This window comes from Electrona antarctica (genome assembly GCF_951216825.1).
Source record: "Electrona antarctica genome assembly, chromosome: 14".
Classification (NCBI taxonomy): domain Eukaryota; kingdom Metazoa; phylum Chordata; class Actinopteri; order Myctophiformes; family Myctophidae; genus Electrona; species Electrona antarctica.
Genome location: NC_136795.1, coordinates 18927869 through 18952565, shown reverse-complemented (window position 1 = coordinate 18952565; position 24697 = coordinate 18927869). Strand labels below are relative to the sequence as shown.

At 42.7% G+C, this 24697-nt stretch overlaps 2 protein-coding genes across 2 annotated transcripts; one reads left to right on the top strand and one right to left on the bottom strand.

Annotated features, from left to right (window-relative positions):
- Positions 1-594: 594 nt before the first annotated feature.
- On the bottom strand, positions 595-13540 carry pigq (phosphatidylinositol glycan anchor biosynthesis, class Q). The gene is made up of 14 exons (XM_079520673.1): positions 13406-13540; positions 12684-12885; positions 10903-11089; positions 10451-10683; positions 10086-10282; positions 9253-9384; positions 8350-8470; positions 7367-7493; positions 6816-6969; positions 5936-6047; positions 4975-5055; positions 3926-4040; positions 3057-3118; positions 595-2720 (listed from the first exon to the last, which is right to left on the bottom strand). Exons 2-14 carry the CDS (start codon positions 12834-12836, stop codon positions 2568-2570), a joined length of 1827 nt encoding a protein of 608 aa, XP_079376799.1. The 5' UTR covers positions 12837-12885; positions 13406-13540; the 3' UTR covers positions 595-2567.
- Positions 13541-16677: 3137 nt separating this feature from the next.
- Positions 16678-24224, top strand: eef2kmt (eukaryotic elongation factor 2 lysine methyltransferase). The gene is made up of 8 exons (XM_079521573.1): positions 16678-16857; positions 17179-17241; positions 20538-20618; positions 21485-21589; positions 22793-22926; positions 23124-23368; positions 23824-23973; positions 24052-24224. Exons 1-8 carry the CDS (start codon positions 16735-16737, stop codon positions 24150-24152), a joined length of 1002 nt encoding a protein of 333 aa, XP_079377699.1. The 5' UTR covers positions 16678-16734; the 3' UTR covers positions 24153-24224.
- Positions 24225-24697: the final 473 nt, after the last annotated feature.

Below are 24697 nucleotides of genomic sequence, written 5' to 3'. Positions count from 1 at the left end.
AATACACTCATATTTTTGGGAGGCAAATACATATGTACAGTCAAATCCTGTTAAATTAACTCAGAGGAGTCTACAAATTGGTCCATTTGGTTCCATGTGTACAGTGGACACTCTAGAGATGAATGAAGACTGAACATGGAAAATGTTGGGAGTTGATGCAGCAGTATTGAATACTGGAAAGCTCCCCCCTGGCGTACAGCCTGGTATTCCTAAAAAGTAACCCAAGTAAACTATGCTTAAACGGATAAACTTAACCTTATTCCTAACCTTAACCTCAGTAAAACGGTGCCAAAACCTAACTATTCTTTGAATGAATGAATGGTTTATTTCGGTACTTACATTTTCATGTTTAAAAGACACTTGTGTTACATGATCAGGTTTAGCACCGAAAAGGTGTAGGCTGAAGCCAAAGCTTATTATGCCTACCCTTTTTTAAGAGTATTATTAGTTACTGACAAAACAAAAACAAAGTAAGAAACCCCAGTAAAACTATGCCTAACCCCAGGCTAAACTTATTACTAAGTAATTAAATACATATATAAATGCAGCAGTCTATTTCCATAATAGACTTATTTGAAAAGAAGAGGTCATCACTTTAAATATCAATCAGGAATTTTATTAAAGGGAAAAGGAATAACTTCAGCTGTCAAACACATAGTAAAGTTTAAGACAAAGAATCAAGCAATGTCTAAAACGTTGTTAATCATTTCAGCAAAATTGGCACAATAGAGTGAAAAGTTAAAGTAAAAAACAAAAATCAAGAAAGTAAAACAGATGACAAGACAACCATAATTGTTCAACTTGAGAAGCAGTAGGTCCAAGGACAGATGCAATTACACAAAAAGCCAAATCGTAAAGTTGGCACACAATTGATTCAAATGTGACATGGTTCTGAGCGGGAATAGCAGTAAATTATAGTTCCGACTAACTAGATACCAGTTCCTTTGTGATGGGCTCTCTCAGAACAAAAACAACAGTGGAATGTATAACAGCAGGGTGTGTCCTGCAGTGCAGATGAGCACCGACAGTAATAAAACACCATGTACTGACAATAAAGAAACAAACACCACATAAGCCCATACTTCTTCTATATAACGAGTAGCGAAAACAACAATGTACAAGTTCATAACACGTCACATCATGATGCGTTTTGTGCTTTAAGATAGCCTATTTTTAACTACTTTTCAAAATGTAATTTCTTTTGGAAATTTTTCAAAAGTTTGGGAAACATCATCCTCATAAGACAAGTGTTTGCTGATGATATTTCAACTTCTTTTATACTTTTTTTTGTTTTTGGACAAAGTAGGCCTATAGAGTGGCCTCAGGTGAGGCATTTCTACCCAGAAGGCAGCAGTCCATTTCAGGAGGACTATACGTCCGCCCATGTCACGTAAACGCTCACTCAGCAGTTAATGGAACCTGAAAAGGAGGAAACTGCATAGGCTTTTCAAACACCACGTAAATTTAACTGAAGATGAATAGCCCGTATAGCCCTATTTTATACTTTGTTGTACAGCTATTTTCACATATTTTGGAAGGTATTGGAAATCTTCACATATTCCAAAATAGGGACACCGGATTAAAATGGTTAAAGCTGCTATAAGCAATAACATGTCAAAATCTTAATGACTTTTTTTTATTCAGACAGCCAGCAATGAGTAAAATGCCAATTTTGTGTGTCTCTGTGACACATCTAGGGGCCACAATTTGCATTCAAAAATGTTCATAGAAGCTTTGTCATTGGTAGAAAAAAAAAACCCTAGACGTGTCACAGAGACTACATTTTTGGGAGTGTTTTACCCATTGCTGGCTGTCTGAATACCAAAAAATAATATATTACATACATACATAATATTGCTTATAGCAGCTTTAATGGCAGTGCTATAGAGACAATGCGTTCTACCAGTTTGATTTGATGGGACGTTCACAGTGAGACAAAAGGTGTTTTCAAGTATGCTGGCCGCTACCTTATATCCAGTTATCAGATCTCCACAAACAAACAACAACAAACAAGTTTTCAAAAGTCTCCAAATTTCAAGGAACGTTGTTAAAACACAAATAAATACATTATACATTCGATTCAGCAAGCCACTTTCTAGGGAAAGAAATACAAAAACCTATGTATTGAGGGAAAACAGAATCAGAATGTATTTCTTGCAAAATATCCGACCAATATTAAGTTAATACTTTTAATAACATAAAATCATAAAATTATTCCTATCTATCTCTGATCAGTGCAGTTAATGTATTAATACCTGATTTCAAAATTTGCTCAGCATCTCTCCTACATGCAGTCACGCACTAGCCTAAAGAATCTCTCAATGGCTGTAACATCAACTCCATATCTAAGCTACTGATTCGCAATGCCGCACATTCTCTCTCTCGCCCACACGCACGCACACCTTCTGTGACCACTCCCTTGGCATCTCTGCTGTGTTTCTCTGGGAATTGTATTCCCTTGCGGGTCTATTTTGAACTGAACCTCCAGATTTTGCGGCTTGCATCTCTCATGGCCCAGTCCCCCTGCCTCCTCCTACCCCACCATGCATCTCATCTACAGCGATCTCTCAGTCCACCTTGGTGCTCTTGTGTTTCCAGGGGTAGACCAGTTCTCCGACAAACAGCTTCTTGGCCAGGGCGAGCCAGGAGTCCTTGGGGTAGCAGCTGTATGTCGGGGTGCGATAGGTCTTTACCACATCGCTGAACTTCAGCGGGTTCATCTAACCGGGTGAGAGGAGAGGAGAAAATGTGAAGGACAAGCTTCTACGTCGACGTGAACAGAAGTGCGTCAACATTTTAATTAAAAATAAATTAAATAGATTTAACAACTTAAACTCGCAAAAATAGACCATCTACAATCTCATAATGCACCACGACGCATTATGAGGTTGCAGATATGCTATTTTTGTAGAAAGTTTGCCCATACTAAAACATGTTTGGAAAAGGAACAGCATTCCATTTCTAGATACAGAGACAAAAATATGTCCTTAATTAATGTAAAGTAGAAAAAAAGGGTCTTAAAGGAAATGAAAGGACAAAGGCCAAGAGAAGCTTACCTCCATCATCAGGTGGAGGGCTGTTCCTGGCTCTTCACACAGGACCCTGAACTTCACCCCCTCTGCACAAACAGCACCAAAACGCATCATTGCATTTAAGTAACTGTCAATTTGGCCAGGGACCAACTTTCAACTTTTGCCCTGTCATGCTTGAAGCACACAGGTAAACAAACGCACACACAGTTCTTTATCCACCTAAAGTCTATCCTTTATCTATTATTATTATCATCATGATGATGTCATTTTTGGTAAACTCTTCCCTTGTGACCGTTATGCAAAGGCCTGTACAAATAAATGTGACTACAGATATTCTAATGACACAGGGAGAGTGTGGAATATGTTGGCTGTTGGATAGCAGAACAGGAGGGGCCTAGAAGCAGCCTAACGGGAAATGCAACACAACTGCATTGGTCAGATGTCAGTTGGATGTTCAAAAACTGTAGGCTCTGTGCATTAACTGTAGTCCTGGGTGCAATATTTGTTTTCCTGGGAGGAAAACTGAAGAGGAGCGCTTGGTTTTGTTACATCAGCAAGGCAGGGAGAGGATACGACGAGTGCACCGTTCATTTGGGAAGCCATGGTGGATGTTGGTGCCAAGGCTCTGGGTACCATTTTTAGTCTTTGCAGGCATTGGACCCACAACCTCCCAATCTCACAGAGGACACTCTAACCACAAGGCTATTTTCGCTATTCATCATAGTATGAATACAGGGCTTATCCACTAAAACACTCCTTAGTTGACCGGGATTCCCCAGGGCTCTATGCTGAAAACAGCAGATCTCCAACCTCAACTGCTATTTTTCACCAAACGTTCGCCCCAAGATTAGGGACGTTATGGCTCATGTGGTGAAGTGGAACGTGTACATTACCTGCCAGTCTGTAGGAGCGACAGATGCGTAGGCCGATGCCAAACAGAGGGAAGGAGTTGATGAAGTCCACACTGAGGTGGAGCACGCCCTGGAACAGCACCACGACCAGTCGCAACTATAGCCCCACCACACAGAGACATGCAGGAGTCACAAATACACCATACAGTCCACATGGATGTACAATGGATGAGCAATGTGTGCATGTGCACCATGAAAACAATAGAGATAGACAGGAAAATTCTTCATTTGACTATTAAATGAACACAATTAATGATTTTACTGTGTAATTGTAAGTAAATGTATGAGAGTCACATTTTGAGGTCAGTATATTTCAGTGGGGATATGTTTTACCCCTGCTTATGGTCAGACTTGACTTAAATTCTTAACGACTTCTTGACTTCTCTAATATACAGCAACCTTCCCCATGTTTCTTCACTATAGTCCGATTCAGAAGAACACAGTTTGCCGGCCACTGCTACAGAGCTGATATATTCCCTTCTTCTCTAGAATCCTGCCTCAAAACAGACCAGAGGTAGAAAACTGTCGTTCCCTGATGTCATCGCTAGGGACACAGGCATCAGTAAGCAGGACCCGGGGATGGCAATGAAGGACCGGGAAGTCTGGCTTGAAAGATGCATTCATGCATTTTTAGTATCAGTACGTGATATCATCTTATCACGCAATTCCTTTTAATTCAACTAAAGCTACTAGTCTGATTATTAATCACACTAGTCGCTTTAGTTGAATTAAAAACAATTGCGCTGATCGTTACACCCCTACTGATTAAACACTTAAGCCATTAAAAAAATAAAAAATCAAATCCCCCCCCAAATAAGTATATATTATTTTTTTTAAAGATTAAGCCACAGCTTCTGTAGAGCCTGTCTACAGGAATAGTGGACACATAAAGAAAGAAAGAAATGTCCAGTTTGTAACCTGTGAGATTAAAGCTTAAAAAGGACAAATGTTGGAAAATGATTTAAAATGTTTTTTTCAATTCTAGTTTTAGTTAACTCTAATAACCTTTGGTGTGTAGTCTGTGTACGTACCAGAGTGAAGACCAAGTAGTACAGGGCTGTGGTGGGAAGCAGGAACAGCAGAATGGTGAACAGTAGAGTTCCGATGAAGAGCTGAAAACACAATGCACCGTCAACACCATACGATCATCATATCAGAGGTATACACATATACACATCTATGAAAAAATATATAATATATATAATATAATATAATGTATAATATAGTTAAAATAAAATAAAAATATAATAAAAAAGGTGAAAAACGTGTACAGTATGGAAAAATAGGAGGGGGCGGGGGCATTTACGAATTACTCGGAGTAGAGCCGAGTAATTCGAGGTGAAGAGCAGGTGCTTCTTCACCTGGAAAGGAGGCAGCTTAGGTGGTTTGGGCATCTGGTCAGGATGCCTCTCGAGTGTCTCCCTGGGGAGGTCCTCGATGCACGTCCCACTGGGAGGAGACCCCGGGGCAGACCAAGGCGCAGTTGGAGGGATTACATTGACTCACTGGCCTTGGAACGCCTCGGAATTCCGCAGGAGGAACTTACTAATGTTGCTCTGGAGAGGGAAGTCTGGAGTTCTCTGGTGGAGCTGTTGCCCCCGCGACCAGACTATGGCTAAGTGGTTGAAGATGGATGGATGGATGGATGGATGGATGAGGAGCGAAATAAATTTAAACCCTTGTTTGAGCCAAATCTGGGTTGCACATGGTTAGTTGAACTCCCTCTGGTGTTGTGATTGTGGACTTCGTTGACATTAAGGAAGTATTTTGACAGGTACATGGGTATTTTAGTAGTGTAGCGAATCTTGTAGACCAGGCCCATTGCAAGTTGCTGTAATCTGTCATCAACCCTAAGCCATTCTTGATGATTATCTGCCTTACAAATAATTGTGACAGTACAGTAAGTGTATACTTGGGGAAATGCTACTGAACTTGAGCGTGTCTGACTTTGTAAGTGAGTGAATACATGACGTGCGTGTGTGTATGTGCTACCTGGTCCAGGTCGTAGGAGCAGGAGTCCACTCTTTGTCTCAGCACGTTCCACTTCTTTCCTCTGAAGAGTCTCCAGAGAGAGGACAGTCCGTAGACTTTCATGCAGTACAACCTGACACAAACACAGTTCGTTTCACCCGACACTGAGGATTTTGACCAGCTGGTCATAAACCAGGCAGTTCCCATTACAATCTGCACAATCAATCAGACCGGTCTGCCTGGTTCTATTCTCCCCCCGATGTAGTCTAAAATTAGTGCATGAAGTTGACACTATTGATTGAAAGCATATGAATTACAGCAGGCTGAACAATCATAATATGTTTATTCAGTATTAACCACATAAGGCCTATACTGGCTTTGGGTGCGTTCGTGGGGGAGGAGAGGACAGATCCTATGTAGAAGTGGATCAGCTTATGGCTGGTTGAATTTATTCAGCTGCCTGCCACAGGAAAACATCCATTTCATTATATTTTATTTTCCATCAAGATTTATTATGGCCAAGCTCTTAAAATAGGCTTTTCTTTTTCGCTGTTCCAACAACCTCACCAAGTGAAATGTGTTGTATGTGTCAATGTACTTGGCCAAATATTCTGATTCAACTATTCAAAAATGTTTTTTAAATAAGGGGGTTTAGCATGGACAAAAATAGAAAATTAGCCCCAACTAGGCTCTCTCACAAGAAGCAAACAGTTGAGAGACACTGCCCCCTGGAGTACAGACTCTGTAATATGCTCAGCTACACAAAGTGGAGGGTAGTCAGGGTACTGTAGCTGTTCATGTTCGTGTGTGTGTGTGTGTGTGTGTGTGTGTGTGTGTGTGTGTGTGTGTGTGTGTGTGTGTGTGTGTGTGTGTGTGTGTGTGTGTGTGTTCGTGCTCTCACCTGGCTCCGTACACATAGAAGCAGTAGATGTGAAAGGTGAGCAGAGCCACCATGTCAGACAGCACTGAGAGGGCAAAGGTCAGACCCAGGCACGCCGACAGGCCCACGTACCAGAGGATCCTCTCTATGAAGGGAGACATCAGGTGGATGTAGCCTGCAGGAGATGGACCCCATGGTTGAGGAACAAAGACAAGGAGAGGTGTATCTGTGTTAGGGGTAGGACTCGGAATCACTACGGAGCTCAAGATCCCATTTTAACATGAGTTTCAGGCTACGATTCAAAATGTATTGTGATATTATTTAAACTAAAGCTACACTATGTAACCATTTTTAGTGAATAAAACAATTCTAAAAGGATAACATGAAAAGCCCCTATGGTCCTATGTATTAAATTATTCAAGAATTATAAAGACAGTACTATACAAAATAAATAATAATAAATACAATTAGATTCTGTAGTCAGGTTGGACACCTATTGGTTGACAAGTGGACAACCAATGGGTGATTGGTGTGTGTGTGTGTGTGTGTGTGTGTGTGTGTGGTGGACTCACTGATCCAGAGGTGGATGTGGTAGAGGAAGAAGCGTCCCAACACCTGGTCCAGAGCTCTGTTCATCTTCAGTCCAGCTGGCGCTCCCATCAGCCACTGCAGCAGCTCCTCTAGCTCCTTGGCCACGTGCTGCGGAAAGAAACACGTAGCACAAGGTCAGGACACACGGACACTCAGGACACACTCATAGCACTGTTCCACACGTTTAAAACCACTTAAACCGCGCCTGCTGGCCTAGCGGTCCAGGCGCATGCCACACATATAGGCTCGAGTCCCGTTCATGAGGACCTTTGCTGCATGTCTCTCGCTCCCTCTTTCCTGGTCATCAATACTTGAAACTATCAAAGGCAGAAAAGCCAAAAACAAATCTTTAAAAATAAAAACACTTAAACCCTATACATTTAGTTGACTGGAGTCCCCAGGGCTCTACACTAGGACCCTCCAGTTTTCACTCTACACTAAACATCTTCTGTGAAAATACTGTTGCTGTAAGCCGCAAGCTCTGAGCTTGTAGATCGGCTATTTTGGTGAATGTTTAATCCAGAATAGGGATGATAGGATTCGTGAGGTTAAGTGATGCCCTTTGTAGAATGAGCTTCAGTTCCAACTTCACTGTTACAAACCTCGGGGGTTAGAGGTTTCATGTGACCGCAGAGATAAAGAAATGCATCAGCACTGCAGTATAGAGGGCATGCAGCTGCGCATGCATAAAGTGAGTGGCAAAGTGAGTTTAACATCGTTTAATGTTGTTTAATGCAATCAGATAGGATTTTGCTGTTTAGATGTATAGGCTGTCTAGGCTGTCAAGGCCAGAAAGTATGGTAGTTTTTTTGCACTTAGTAGGTGTTCCCGCATAACTTCCGGGTATGATGATGTCACGCGCATACCCTCTATATTCAGAGGCCTTCAGCCCAACTTACAACCAGCATCAAAGAGTTCACTCAGGATTTGGGTGGTTACAGTGGACACACACACACACACGTACATCAGCGATGGGCACCAGTGCGTTGGCCAGCATGGTGATGCGGTTCTCTCTGTACAGCCAGGAGATGAGCAGGAGGCCCAGAGCTATGTCCACCATGAAGGACACCAGGATGTTGGCTTTCCTATTGGGCATTCACACGCAGGCACGCATGCGCATGCGCACACACACACACACACACACACACACACACACACACACACACACACACACACACACACACACACACACACACACACACACACACACACACACACACACACACACACACACACACACACACACACACACACACACACACACACACACACACACACACACACACACACACACACACACACACACACACACACACACACACACACACACACACACACCGTGCGATTAAGTATAAATTAGGCTTAAGGAAAATTGGAAAATGGAACAGTTAATAATCATACAGTAATAATAATAGGGTTGTGAATGAACATTCCTGCTCCTTGGCACACATATTAAAAGAGTCAAGTGGCCTAATAACCAAGGGATCCAATATCTCCCTTAGCTAGGTGGGGGGGACAATCTTTGTATGAGTGGTATATTTCAGGTTCGAATGGAAGTAGATTACATGTTTTTGCCAATTTCCCCCATCATACCATTTCCCTGCTTGTGTAATCTTGTCACTGCTGACCCCTACTGGTTGGTTGTTGGACTGGTTGGTCCCAGGGATGGTATCACACCTCCTCCTATACACATGGAGGCGCCTGCCGCTTCTTTTCACGTACCAGTGAGGAACCACCCTATTCACTACTACTCACAGTTCAACACACCTGCCTGCTGACAGGCATCCTGGATCAACCCTGGAGTTGCTAGTGCAGTGTCCCATGAACACATCCAACTATGTTTGTTCCCACGATTACACATGCTTACCTCATGGATTGCGTGTGCGTGGCAGCTTTCTTGGGTGAGTAGAGCGTGTGCATGTGGTCCGTCCTGTAGCTCAGCTGGACACACGTGGACAGTTTACTGGACAGGAAGCGCACCGGGTAGAGGTTGAGAACCCTGAGACAGAAGAAGTAATTAGGGAGGAGGATTCGATTTTGATCTTTAGTAAACTGATTTATTTTAGGAGTAACCCCAACTTTTTTGGGGCTTTTTGCCTTTATTGTTAGATTAACAACAGTAGTTTGAAAGGAAAGGGGAGAGAGATGGGGTGGAGACATGCAGCAAAGGTCATCGGGATCGGGATTCGGGACTCGAACCCGTGACACGCGGTCAGGCTGGATTACCAGCCTAGGTGCCTGGACCGCTTGGCCAGCCCAGGCCATCTGTGAGCATTTAATTATGTTACAAATTGTTTTTTTCATGGGGACAAGAATTCTATACATTTTAAAAACAAACAAACAAATTAAAGAAATTCCATGAATAAAAATAAATAATTAATTTCAAATTAGTGAAAAGATCTGCTATTTATACCAGTTTGGGTCCCGGGCAAACGTCTTATCTCTCTTTTGGGTCTCGACCTGAAAGGTTTGGGAACCACTGCTTTATATAAGATAAGATCTTTATTGTCACTGTATGAGACATACAACAAAATTCCGTTTAGTGCAACCATAACACATAGCAGTATCAACAGAGAGAGAACAAAAAGGACAAAAGAAAGAAACACTGATGAGGCAACTTCATGGCATAAAACTGTTAGTCCGTCATAGTCCAGTCCAGTATATTGTCTCTCTCCTGGTGGAATGAAAACATCCTCTCACCGTAGACTACAGATCCAGGACCAGATGGAGAGAATCCAGGTGATGAGGAGGCAGATGGGGGTGGAGGCGTGTTTGAACAGCTCCACTATGATGCTGGCCTCGCGGCCCTCTGACTGCCAGTGGGTCATCTTCAGGGGCCCGTCGTCGTATTTGTCCAGGAAGAACAGCGGCTCACTCTGAGACACCGTCTGGAACATCTGGGACAGAGAACAACACATAGGGCACAGTGGTATGAACTGACGGGTGTACAAAAGACTATGACTAAAAAAAAGTAAATACAAAATTTGCTGTCAAACACATATCATGTCTGTATTTGTTGTTTGCACGTTAGAAATAAACACGCAGCATGCTAATGTTTCCTGTACCTGTCGCAGTTCAGACGGTGGATCGGCATTGGGGTCACGAAGCCCGTTCTGTATGGGATGGAGCTGGGACAGCATGACCTTCCTCTGCTCGTAGTGGACGAAGATGACCTTGTCCTCGTCTTCTTCTTCTTCACCTTCACCATCACCATCACCATCCTCATTCTCCTCCGACTCTTCCTTCTTCTTCTTCTTCCTCTTCTCCTCCTTCACCTCATCCTGTACTGGTCTCCCGTCTGGTAATAAACAAAGATTTACCATCAGTCAATCACACACTGAAAATAGCAAATCTTCAAGCTCACAACTCTGACAAGTTGTTGTGAGCTTGTAGATGTGCTAATGTGTGCTTTACCTTGATTAGAAATGTGAAAGATTACATCTTGTTTCTGATACATTAATTAAACCGGAATGAGCCACACCTGACAATAAAAATAATTCTTATTCAGCAAACTCACTCGGGTCTCGGTGTAGGACTTCGCAGGTGAAGCCCATCTTGCCGATCTGCCGGCTGAGCTGGAGCCAGCGTCCCTTGGGAAAGATGGTGCTGAGGTCCCGAAGGAAACTCTCCATGCCCTCCTGGCCCTCCTTGGGCATGCTCCATGAGCCTAGTACAGTCAGCTCCACTTTGCTCTGGTCCTGCATCTGGTGTCATATGGCAACAGTGAGGGATAATGGTTGGAAATAGAGGTGTGACCATTCACCCATCTCACCATGTAATTTTATACACCATATTAGGTTCACAATTAGGGGTGCAGAAGTTAATTGTGAGGTGGTGTAAGTCCCAATTTTCTGACAGTGATGCTTACATGTTTTGTCAGTCACCCTGTTGCCATTTCCTGCTTCAACAGAAAATTAACATGCTGCCATACAAGCGATATAAAAGACCAGCAAGTTGTAGAAAGTGCTTTATAAGGATGGCTGGGGAAGAGGAGCACATGTTTCATTGTGTGAAGCAAAATGTTGGTCTCTTGGTGTACGTGTACGGTGTATTGTTGCGTTTTTATATCTCAAACTTTTGTGATGATATTGTTCACACCCCTGAGAGAGCCCACACTCGATGCGAGGGTACATGTACTACTTGCTTGAAGTCTGCAACAGAAACACCTTGTTCTTTAACCCCTTAAGCTCTATATACTTTGATGTACGATTGATTTTTTTTAATATATTTGCCCAAAATCGTGTCACCAGTGTTATTGTGGTTAGATGGATCCTGCTCAGAAGGTCTTGCAACATGCCACTCAACTCAGACCTGCTCTCACTCTGGAAGCAATAACAACAGTGTAAGTTAAATGACTACAATGGAAATGCATTGGGTGGAAGTGAGAAAAGAAAAGTCTGTTACCATTACCAGTAACAGGCCAAATATAACAGCTGTGTTTCTGGTTTGGTTTCCCCAAATTAATGCTATGCTAATGTTCAACACACCACAGAAAGAATTCTCCTCTCAGAGAGAAAGTCAATTACACATGATTATATAAAGACTTATTGTATGATTATTTGCATGGAGAACTCCATAATATAGGCATGCATGTGCAAGAATTCCTAGGTACAGGATTAATTCCTAGGCTGCACTGCTGCAGGCTTTGTTTTTATAATGGGATGAATCTAGAGTTGCAATACCCTCCATTGACTCCCCACTCATCCAATTTGGTTTGCGATCTGCTTGTCTTAAACAACGTTAAACTCACCAACATTGCAGCTGTAGTCCAAGCTTGAATTATCCTCTTTCAATCTGCCGAGCTTGTTTTTCATAAAAATCCACCGTAGAGATATTATGAGCTACTTTCTGTCAAGACATCCTCTGCAGGTGATTCTTTTTCTAAGTGTTGCAGTTTGGAAGCACTCGTTTTTGTTAACGGGTCACGCTGCTGCTTCCTGCATTATGTGCAAATTCGAAACAGGTGGTTCAGTGACATACGACGAGTGTTTCCAAACTCCAGCACTTAGAAAAAGAATCACCTGCACAGAATTTCTTGACAGAAAGTAGCTAATAACATGTCTACGGTGGATTTTTATGAAAAACAAGTTCGGCAGATTGAAAGAGGATAATTCAAGCTTGGACTACAGCTGCAATGTTGGTGATTTTAACGTTGTTTAAGACAAGCAGATCGCAAACCAAATTGGATGAGTGGGGAGTCAATGGAGGGTATTGCAACTCTAGATTAATCCCATTATAAAAAAATCTAGCGTTGCAAATTGCGGCTATCACTCACACACAGTGCTGTGCTCCACTGACCTGCTGGATGTACTGTTTGACCTGGCCAGGGATAAAGGGGTAGTGGATGACCGTCAGCACCACAGCCGTGTCATAACCAGGGATCCAGCGTCCTACTAGCAGCCCGCTGTCGGCCCGGTTACAGCACTGGGGGAAGAAGATCTTCAGCACCATGGCGACTTATCGCTGCAGTTCACGATTCAGGATCCAAAGTTCTGTGTATCTGAGAATGGTTTGACATCACACAGTCATGTTGACCACACTGTGAGTGTGTCTTTGTTCACATCACTTTGTTGTAATCCCAAAGTAAAAGCAGACACTGCCCTCCCTTTGCCCTTCAAATATTGAGCGTTGGGCATGTTGCTGTGGCAACAGAGCCTGGGGCAAGGGGAAGCTATTGATTTGCAATAATTGGCCAGCCAAAACCGCTAACAGAAGAGATTTAAGTAAGCAACTCGTAAGCAATTTAAGCTAACATAAATTCAATATCAGTGACAACAAACAAAGTAGTAAACTGATGAATAGCTTTAATATCTCACCACACTAAACTAAAAACATCCCAGCGCGTACTCAAGTTCACCACGACTGTCTAGACTGCTGCCAACAAGTCCAAGTCTCGAAAATGACCGCTGTTGAAAATGTAAGTCAACATTGCAAACTACCGGTATATTATATACTCGAGGACCCGCATATAAATGTAGATACGATATTTACTAAGCGCGTAAATATAATACGTTTCTTACCTTTCAACAACATGAGATGAGTTTTACCCTTCGAACAAGAAGACAGCTATTCAGAGAACGTCGCCATATTTTTTGTTGACAGTCCTTTGCTACAAAGGCTCCGACTGGATACACGTTCATATCGTCGGTTCCGCGGTGCAGTTGTTCAGAATTATGCACAACCCCCCCGCCCCCTCTCCCAGCCCAGCCCCTCCCCCTCCTTCAGCCCCCCCCCCCCCCCCCCCCTCTCTCTCTCTCTCTCTCTCTCCACTATATGCAATAATCTGTTAAACCTGTTAATTAATAACTGCATTAAATCATTACCATTCTTTCATCTTGACGGTTGATAGATTTATGGATATGGCAATATGTATTGTTCCCAGTGAAGTTATTTCGCTACTTACCAACGCTGCAGTAGTGCTGCTATCAGAGGTCTGTGGTGAATGAATGAGGAGTTGGCCAAACTGTAAAGAACTTATCTTTTCTCTAATGACACAGCAAGAAAAGCGCGGGCTGTTCAGTGTTAATTTAACTGCAGAGCACAAATATAACTAAATTGATGAATTAAGAATAAATAATTGAACTCTGACGATTTTAATGTGTAATGTAATGTTAAGTTAGATGTTCAAATGTGACAAAACAGCCATTGTAATCTATTGTTTAAATTATATATTATTGTGAATGTTCAATATCATAATTGTTGTGTGACAAAAATAAAATCAACCAGGTGCTGATGGAGATGCAAAAAAAATAATGTAAAGTAGGGCTGGTGCTTCAAGGATCATGGAATACTAAAGAAAAGGCGGCGATCCGAGCACTCAAAAGGTAAAATGAGGAGAGGGTGGATACAAATAAATGTACTTTATTTAGAAAAGTTAAAATAAGCCAAGTATTCATCAGGGCAAGTAGTATGCCCTGATGAACTCATTGGGCTAAAAACAGCCATAGCACTTGCCCAAATGTCCTGACATCATCACATTTGTGATGATGGCTATGGCCGTTCTAGCCCAAGGAGTGTTTTTTTGTGCAAAACGAATGCTTGGAATGGATTCAGCATCATGAAAAAACCCTAGTTTGACAAGTCACATGCTACTTAATTAAAGCATGATGAAAAATGTCCCTATAGATTGTTTTGTTGCACATATTATGCCAATTATGAAAATTGCTCAACATATGCAAATTAGCATCCGGCAGTTTCAGTTTCATGCTGGGGACCCATATAATACTCAACATTTCTAACATAAAACGTTGGTGTACTCAACATGCCTGGGTTCACATTCTGGCAAGTGGACTATTATGCTGTACTTAATAACAACGTAGAAAGTCAAAGACAACATGTCCAAGTGGAGAGAGCACCCAGGTGAGCTCGAGCTGCCGCGCTCAAAGTATAACGCACGCAACAGCTTAAAATTAAGTAATTTTTGCTAGCTACAGCTTAAATTTTAGTAACGCGCCCTACAGGAGTCGGCAGTTTAGGTCATAGGGGGGTTTAGGTCGGCAGGCGCTGCGCTTCCCGGCCTTCCCACATAGAGTATGGTGGTCCCACCCTATGGGTCCCACACGCCACGGTCCACGGAGGAGAAAAAAACTACAATAACCACAAGGCCTAGTAGACGACGAAAGGATTTATGGGTAGCGAGGGCTCCGTTCTTTTGGCAAATCTAGAACTTCCTGTTTGAGAGCTAGCAAATTTAAGACATCCGGTTGCTTTCAGAATAAAAGCGTGGTTAATTAAATAATTATTACATTACATTATTAGTATTGTTATTACATTACAGTTATTGTGAAGACACACATTATGTTTCTGTGTAAAAATAAGTAATTAAATAACGTAAAAAAGTTATCTAAATGGATAAATGCCCAAGTCCATGCACTGGAGTGCCCAAGTCCATTCACTGGAGTGCATGGACTTTATAAAGTGGACACTGGACAAAAATCCCTGCTATGTATCGACTAGTGTGACATACGCACATGTCCGGGGAGACCTCCTCTACAACACCACACTGTCCGCTAAGCAGCAGAGGTGTAAAAATGTAATTGGCACACCATACAGCGAGGTGAAAGGTCAAAAAACATCCCATTTCCAGACTAAAGTCAACTAAAGTGGACACTGGACCAAAATCCCTGCTATGTATCGACTAGTGTGACATATGCACATGTCCGGGGAGACCTCCTCTACAACACCACACTGTCCGCTAAGCAGCAGAGGTGTAAAACAAAAATTGGCACGCCATACAGCGAGGTGAAACATAAAAAAAGTCCCATTTCCAGACTAAAGTCAACTAAAGTGGACACTGGACAAAAATCCCTGCTATGTATCGACTAGTGTGACATATGCACATGTCCGGGGAGACCTCCTCTACAACACCACACTGTCCGCTAAGCAGCAGAGGTGTAAAACAAAAATTGGCACGCCATACAGCGAGGTGAAAGGTCAAAAAACATCCCATTTCCAGACTAAAGTTAACTAAAGTGGACACTGGAAATGGGATAGTTTTTTACCTTTCACCTCGCTGTATGGCGTGCCAATTTTTGTTTTACACCTCTGCTGCTTAGCGGACAGTGTGGTGTTGTAGAGGAGGTCTCCCCGGACATGTGCGTATGTCACACTAGTCGATACATAGCAGGGATTTTTGTCCAGTGTCCACTTTAGTTGACTTTAGTCTGGAAATGGGATTTTTTTTTATGTTTCACCTCGCTGTATGGCGTGCCAATTTTTGTTTTACACCTCTGCTGCTTAGCGGACAGTGTGGTGTTGTAGAGGAGGTCTCCCCGGACATGTGCGTATGTCACACTAGTCGATACATAGCAGGGATTTTTGTCCGGTGTCCACTTTAGTTGACTTTAGTCTGGAAATGGGATTTTTTTTAATGTTTCACCTCGCTGTATGGCGTGCCAATTTTTGTTTTACACCTCTGCTGCTTAGCGGACAGTGTGGTGTTGTAGAGGAGGTCTCCCCGGACATGTGCATATGTCACACTAGTCGATACATAGCAGGGATTTTTGTCCGGTGTCCACTTTATAAAGTCCATGCACTCCAGTGAATAGCATTTATCCATTTAGATAACTTTTTAATTACTTATCTTTACACAGAAACATTACTTATTACTTATTTTTACACAGAAACATAATGTGTGTCCTATAGCATCGTTTAAATGCTTAATTTATAGTTTTAATGTGCAAATTAATCTTTTTTTCGGGTACTCTTATTTTGAAGAGATCGTCCCCCGGAAGTCTTATATTTGCTAGCTTAGATTTGCCAGAAAACAGTGCCGGTAGCGAGGACGTACACAATGTGACCAAAGAAACCACATGTTCACAGTTCTCCTGAAGAAGAAATCAGTGTGAAAATGAGCAGCCTTCACTCAGACGATCAATCCAAACCGTGTAGCATGAGGAACAGGACGGACATTCTGCACGGCTTCCAGGTGGCTTTCTTTGCAATGAGCCGTTTACCCACATTTCCATGGACTGTAAGTTGGCTACCAGTCATCAGATGAAATGAAATGAAATGAAATCTATATTTACCCAGGGTATCTGGGCTAAGCTCAAGAACTTGTTTCCAGCCAGGCCCTGCTCATAGAACACATTTCATCGTAGTGGTTGATGCCTTGTTCAAGGGCATTTCAGCGGTGGTAATTTTAACGTGTCGGACGGCTGGTTCGAACTGGGAACCTTCCGGTATCTAGACCGCGCCGCTATCCGTTCGGCCACCGCTGCCTCACTGATCACATCTTCACTGCACCACTCACTGATGACTGATCTGATCATTCATATCATATCCATGTTTACAGTTCCTTGACAGAGAGATCGAAAGTGACAAATCGTCCGAATTGATTTCAGACATCCTGAAACAGGTAACCCACCCCTTTCCCCCCGTAAAATTTGAATCCGCCCCCCCCCCCCCCTTTTCCCTCACTGTATATGTTTCTTTTCCCTTTTTACCTCCATTATGATGAATTCCTGTTCTGTTCTTTGTCTATATAGAAGTGTCTATTTGTACGTCTCTAAATGTTTTGATGAATTGAACATGGTGGACCCTCTTGTAAACAAGTGTAATGCTTAATTGGGTCGTCCACTCACAGTTAACAGCCTTTGTATTTAGTTTGTGCTTGAAATGTACTGTAATTCTGCAAACTGTTAATAAATCTTTCAATCAATCAATCAATCAAAAAAACCTCTTTCCCCCTCACTGTATATATATATATATTTTTACCTCCTATGATGATTTCCTGTTAGTGCATATTTGTACGTCTCTAAATGTTATGATGGATTGAACATGGTGGACCCTATTGTAAATAAGTGTAATGCTTTATGGTGTCGTCCACAGTTAACAGTTTTTTTTGTATTGAGTTGTGCTTGAAATGTACTGTAACTCTCCAATCTGTTAATAAATACTTCAATCAATCAATCAACCGCAAACCGCAGGCTCAGTTTATGCTGTGTCTTGTGTGTTGAGCAGAGCTATGCAATTTATTCTATTTAATTTTAACGTGTTCCCTGTGGGTACCCAGTGGTTCTCAAAGGCCCCCTTTCCACCGGTTGGGAACCCTGTTCAGTTCTTTTTGGTTCTTTTTGGTTCTTAGTCCATGAGCCAGAGCTCAAAAATTGGAACGTTAATCAAAACCATACCTATATTAAATTGTTATCACCATGAAACTTTCCCAGTTTATTACTTACAAAAAGACAATGATTTATTGTATTAAGAATTTACATTTTTGAAATATGCAAATTAGGCATTATAGGCCTATAGGAAAATATGCAAAAATATGAAAAAGCTACTACTGTGGAAGGGTTCTAATATACCAGTAAAAGACGCCTGAGGGCGAGAAGGGTGACGTGCGTCGTGCACGCATCCACCTGGGTGACTGCTGGGCGAGTGCTGGCGCTTTGGCATGGTGGGTCAGATCAACATATGGAGTGAATTCTGTACTGGCCAGCCATATATGGAGCGTGTCTTGAGTGTACAGCCTTTGATGAGGGCCTCAATTTTCGGGCCTGTTGAGAACTCTAGTTTTCGCCGGCTGCCGGGTGTGGCTGACTAATAACTTTGGAGGGGACCGTCTAGAGTTTGAATGGACAGGTATCAGTCAAAAAGAAGACCTCGCCCATACTTGGAAATCACCTATTCCCTCCCTCTATGTCAGACTTAGCTTTCAAACAGTGTCAAATTCTCAGATCTCTATGAGGAATATATTCAGTAGTTTTGAGAAAATTCGCACCAAATATGATCTACCCCACAATAATCTTTTCAGATACTTTCAAATTAGAGACTTTGTTAAAAATCAATTTCCCTCCTACCCTGAGAAACCAGCGAATAAACCATGGGACAACCTTCTAATACAAGGGGCCATATTTCAGTGACTTATCAATCTCTTATGAGATTAAACGTCCTCCCTATGGACAAGAATAGGAATAGGTGGGAGACCGAGTTGGGTGAAACCTTTCTTGATGAATGGTGGGATGGGGCTATTGATCGAGTCAACACATCAACATCATGTGCTAGACTAGGCCTTATTCAATTCAAAGTCTTTCATAGACTTCATTACTGCAAATCTAAACTTGCCACAATATATCGTGGAATTGATGACAAATGTGATAGATGTGCTCTCTCACCAGCTATCACACACACATGTTCTGGTCTTGCCCCAAGCTGGTACACTATTGGACTAAAATATTTGAGATTTTGTCTGATATATTTGAGGTTCGTTTGGAGCCGTCACCCCAGATCGCCGTTTTTGGGGTACCATCAGATTTTGAACTTCTAACCCAGAAACAGTCTAATAACATAACTTGTGACTATTGTGGTGTCCCCAGTGACAGCCACCATTCACCGGCATACGTTGCCATGGTAACCAGTAGCACACCAAGCAGACAGACACCCTACGTCACGAGACGCGCTCTGGGTGTCGTTGTAGACAACGCCTACCTACCGAACCTCCTACTCGGCCAGTCAGGCTTGATGCCGCCACCTACTCGTCAGGTAACCACACTCGCCTGCGAGCCTGAACGAGGGCTATATAAACACAGACGGACTCGCGTGTCAGTGCAGGCTGGTTCACCACGCAGAGCGGTTAAAGACGCAGCGCGCTCGTAGAGCGAGCCTTGGGTGGTAAGTGGCATAGAAATGCAGCGCCTCTCTGTACCACATTCCTTATATGCCTGGTCCACACCCTCACCACTCTATCCATTCGTAGGCTTCATGGAGCAGCAGCAGTAGCAGTCCTGATGCGGAGACGGAGAGCGGAGCAGCCGCGTCTATGGACGAATCGATCTAACCGGCCCGGTTGATTAATGCGAGGACAAGGAGCTCGCATCTCCCGGACGCCTTCATTCACCTCAGGTCGTAAGCCAACCTTTAGTTTTACTTCCTATGGAAAGCAACCCACGGCCATCCGAATAGAAGCTAAGGATAAAGAACTGTTAAAGAAGAATGTGATTAACAATTCGAGCCTGGCCAGCTCCCATGGATATTGTATGAGCGCCTCGATCTGAAAGAAGAGATCGCAGGGGAAGAGACATTGAGAAGCCGTCATCTGCTTATTATTATTTGGCCGAAGATATCGTTGAACAGCTAAGGACCCACCCACTCAACCGTATCCGCCTGAAGATCCGATTGGGCCGGGTTCCGTGTCCTAGACGCGCACAAGAGAAAGCCTCTTCTAGACCCACCTGCGGCAGTCAGGCGGCCCGAGGGCGCCCCCTAGGGCTCTGCCGCCGTCACTACTGCCCAAAAAGAGAAGTGCGGAGAAGAGGATTATTATCTGCTATTAAAAAGTTGGTAGACCGCCCTGGGTGGACCCAGGGCCCCAACGTGTATTTCTGTTGGTTGTCAGTGTATAACTCTGTGCCCTCTCACCCTACAGACCGGACTCCAGAGGAGGACAGAGCCTCACCCCATGAACTTTGCCTCACACTGTCCCATTTCCCCATGTGAGAAACCCTGAAAAATAAAATCCATGACTAGAAAAAGTCCAGACCCTGGTTGACCTGTGTCCTGTGTATATATTGTTTTTGTCATCTGTGCTTGAATTATTGTTTTTGTCATCTGTGCTTAAATTTTTTTTTTGTGTCCTACTGTTTACACTTGGTCAAATATGTAACCCACGTTTGAGAACCACTTTTCTAACCCACTGTCCCACCATCTTGACAGACATGTCTGCACCCTCTGTGTAAAAAGCACCCTCCGACAGTCAAGTACAGGAGGCTGTTTCTCACCGAGCTCATCAAAAAGGTTGGCACCAACGTCATGTCTCCCTCACCATCTACACACTGACTGATCCCAATGATTAATTTAACTCTGAGAGTGTACAAAAGGTTCTGTTTGTACACTCATTGTTACAGACTAGGGATGCATGATATGATGAACCGTTATGTAGAAATAAATGTTACTTCTTAATTACATTTAAGTAGTTGGAACTAATATGTACATCAGTAGGCCCGATAAATCAGGTAAATGCACAGGTTGCACCGCATTGGCACACAGAATCACAGTTACTGTTAGCCCCTTTCGGAACCCTGAATACCTTTTTTGTATTTGGGATGTCGGCATCCAGGATACCGACATCCCAAATACAAAAAAGGCATTCCCACAGGAATCCCGTGACCTGCTGGAATCCCAAAAAGATGTCATCCTTTAGTTAGAGGTAGTCTCTCTCTTTCACTCTTCCACTGAGACATTTAGACCCTGGTGTCGAGTAGGACACCCACCCGGTTGACAAGTAGGCCTGCCTGAAGTACAATATCTTACCTTTTTGGGATTGCCCCTTAAGCCCAAACCACACCAGTTGCAACTCCTTGCAACAAAACTGTTAACCACACCGTGTGGTTGACCTTAAAACGGTTTTGTTGCAAGGGGTTGCAACTGGTGTGGTTTGAGCTTTAGAGTGGTAGACATTTGGTCTTTCATGCTGCATTGGGAGCCCGGGTTTGAATTCCCAGGAAGGACACACAAGTTAAGGATTCTATCTTTAAAGAGCTATCGATTTCCCACTTCTGGAATTAAATCCTTCTAATCAAATAAATCTTTATGTGTTCATATTATTTTATTATGAAATAACTGTTGTATTTCAGTAACATTCACTCATCTTTTGTCCACAGCATGAGGCTGCAGAGTCAGAGCCGTTGGATGAGCTGTATGATGCTTTAGGAGACGTTCTGGGGACAGACGAGGGAACAGAAGAGTGCTACAAAAGTTATTTATTGGTACCAAATATGCTACACTTACAACCTTACCACACTGTAAAACCGTTACTTTTGTGGGGTTTTGCTGGTAAAGTGTTAACGGGGAACTTTACTTTAAAACACAATATATTTGCTATTCATTTGATCACACACAACCCCCTCCTGTATAAGCCCATTCGAAAGCACACATCCGTGCTTCTGATGACTGATATTGTCCTCCTACTGAATGGGTAGACCTACATTTTATGCATGCACATAGGGTATAGGACTCCTTGATGCTACATTACATTACAGAAAATAGTAACATAATGAAATAACTAATACAAAAAAGGTCTCATTCAAAACGCTGTTACACTGCAACCTGCTGTGGTCTTTTTTAGATTTGGTATTTCCGGTATGCAACACAACCATGTATAAATGGCAGGCATGAGCCTAACAAACCAAAAGTTAGCTACAGTAATAATAGATGTTAAAGTTATTTTAAAATATATTTGAATTGGTCAAACTAGCAATAGAATAAGTGTGCACTGTGCAGAAGCATCTGCCATTTTTTTATTTTTATATATATTGTTTTTATTTTTATTTTTCGGTGAACAGGTGGGTCACATTGGGCATCACAGTACATTTTGTAATTGTTACAAGTCATTTGTTACATTAATTAATACATTAATAATGTATTATTAACTTTCATTGTGTTACGGGTCGTACAGAGCATCTGCCATTTTAACCCTAATAGTCTAGGTCAATGAAAGCAAAGGATAAAGCCTCAATCCGCGATTTCTTCAACTGATTGGCTGGATGTAGAACAGCAGGAACATGGGTTTAATGATAATACCAAAAATGTACATATTTTGTTTAGGAAACAAAGCGCTAGTGTGAGACACATTTCACGCTGTTTCACAAATCACAGATTGGTATTTAAAAATGTTCAGTTGTGATTTTTTTTGTTTACTTCCTGCATACAGTACATCTGTGCCAGTGAACAAAATTATCTAAATCAGTGGGTCTCAAATTGGGGTCCGGGGACCCCCCAGTTACATAGGTCTGTAACTCTGAAAGTGACCCTTACGGTTATGGGTCCATTTGCTTCCATTTGTGCACTCAGAGTTAGAGTTACAGTATGTATGGAATAATGCATGCAAAACTGGAGGTCCACCATGACATTAAATTCTTTGAGAAGCACTAGCCTAAATACATGGTAATGCCTGGATGTGTCCTACCCAGCCATGTGGAGATGCCATCAGTCTTCTAGAGAACGTGGCTGTCATCTCAGAGGGTACCACAGGTCTGGTAACGTGGGATGCTGCTCTCTACCTGGCAGAGTGGGCCCTGGACAACCAGCAGCTCTTCAACAGCAGGTCATTAATTATCCTTTCGTGGCCCTCTACTAGTTGCAGAGGCCTCCAAATGTCTTCACCTCCACACCCAAAAAGAGAAATCTCCCCATGACTCAAACGTACAAAATGTAACCACTTCTTTCAATGTGACCTTGGTTTGTGTGTGTGTGTGTGTGTGTGTGTGTGTGTGTGCGTGTGTGTGCGTTCCTTCGCTCCAGGACGGTGCTGGAACTGGGCAGTGGCATGGGCTTGACGGGGATCGCTGTGTGTCGCACGTGCGGTCCCTCCAGGTACGTGTTCAGTGACAGTCACCCCAGCGTGCTGCAGAGGCTGAGGGACAACGTCCAGCTCAACGGCCTGGCCAGCCAGACGTCTCCCAGCGTCTGTGTGGAAGACCTGGACTGGGCAACGGCAACGGAGGAGCAGCTCAGAGAGATAGGCGCGAACACCGTCATCGCTACAGGTGACGTTTCATCATGGCCTAGTTCTGCGGTTCAGCAGTCTGTTCACACTGTAGCACGTACGTACATACTTGTGGTATGGGGAGTGGGGACCCCTATGGGTGGGGGTTCTAGGGGGTCTCCACTTAAATGAATGATTGTTTGGAATCAAATGGCGCTGTAACTCTGAGTCATGCCGTCATACCAGTTCTTGAGGTTCCAAAAAATCAAGGGCAAAAGAATAACCTTAAGAATATTCCATACGTGTGCAGCACAATTTAAGTCTTTTTAAACCATAATAAAATGCACACACCCAGACCTTGTACAACCACGCCCAGGGGTCAAAATCACATTATCAGCCATACATCAGGAATGGACAGATGCAAAACAAGATACACTGGCAGGTGAAATGTTTAAGTAAAGAAATGAAAGCAAAGCCCTTCATTTTAAAGAAGGGTGGTTTCTTCCCTGGTTTCAGACGTGGTGTATGACCCTGACATCATAGGCTGTCTGGTGAAGCTGCTGTCCAAGATTCTGCGATGCTCGTCTCCTGAGAGCCCCCCCGATGTCTTCGTCACCTCCACCATACGAAACCCAGACACATACAACTGCTTCAAGCATCAGCTTGGTATGGGAATGCTGTGAAATGTTTATTTAACTCTTGTGTGTGCAAATGCACTGATATATTTTTATTTCCATTGCACAGAAAACATGGGAATTCACTACGATGTCCTGACGGGTCCGGTCAGCCACGTCTTTCCTTACAACAGAGTGTCTGCTTTAGAGATGATCAAACTGTACATATGACAAACAATACACCTCCTTTGATATCGAGAGAGAATAAAACATTTATTTACAAAAAGTGTACACAGTAGAAAAGTTCAGTCATTTAAGTGCTTTTGAGTGGGAAATATCTTTGGATTGGTTTTAGGGCTGGGTGTTGTCTTTTCCTGGTTTTAATCACAGAAGTCAAAGTCTCAAATAAGTTACTTGTCACAATAACATTATCGTCACGATATTGAGGTATTTGGTCAAAAATATTTCATTGCCCTAATTGCTTTTGGTGGAGCGGGGGGGCTCTCATAGGAGGTTCCTGTGACACCAGGAACCTAATTTATTTCGAGTACTCTAACAAGAGTAACCACTTTTGACATATTGAAAAGGCCAAGCGAAGGCAGACCAAAGAGTCATGAAACTTCTAAAGGAAGTTTTGGGCATTTTGTTGGAATGTAAATAGGATCTCCCTTTTTATCTCATTTCAGATATCTCAATAGTAAACTTTGAGAAACCTCAAAACACTAAATTAAACCCCATATCATGATGTCCTACTTTACCCGTCACTATACTGTACA

Coding starts and splice junctions, on each gene's coding strand:
- pigq (XM_079520673.1), bottom strand. CDS start 12,836: ATGGTGCTGAAGATCTTCTTCCCCCAGTGCTGTAACCGGGCCGACAGC. Junction 7,494..8,349: donor CACTGGTGCCCATCGCTGAT/GTACGTGTGTGT, acceptor TTCTTTCCGCAG/CACGTGGCCAAGGAGCTAGA. Junction 2,721..3,056: donor CCCTCCACCTGATGATGGAG/GTAAGCTTCTCT, acceptor TCACCCGGTTAG/ATGAACCCGCTGAAGTTCAG.
- eef2kmt (XM_079521573.1), top strand. CDS start 16,735: ATGAGCAGCCTTCACTCAGACGATCAATCCAAACCGTGTAGCATGAGG. Junction 16,858..17,178: donor TACCCACATTTCCATGGACT/GTAAGTTGGCTA, acceptor CCATGTTTACAG/TTCCTTGACAGAGAGATCGA. Junction 21,590..22,792: donor GCTACAAAAGTTATTTATTG/GTACCAAATATG, acceptor TGTCCTACCCAG/CCATGTGGAGATGCCATCAG.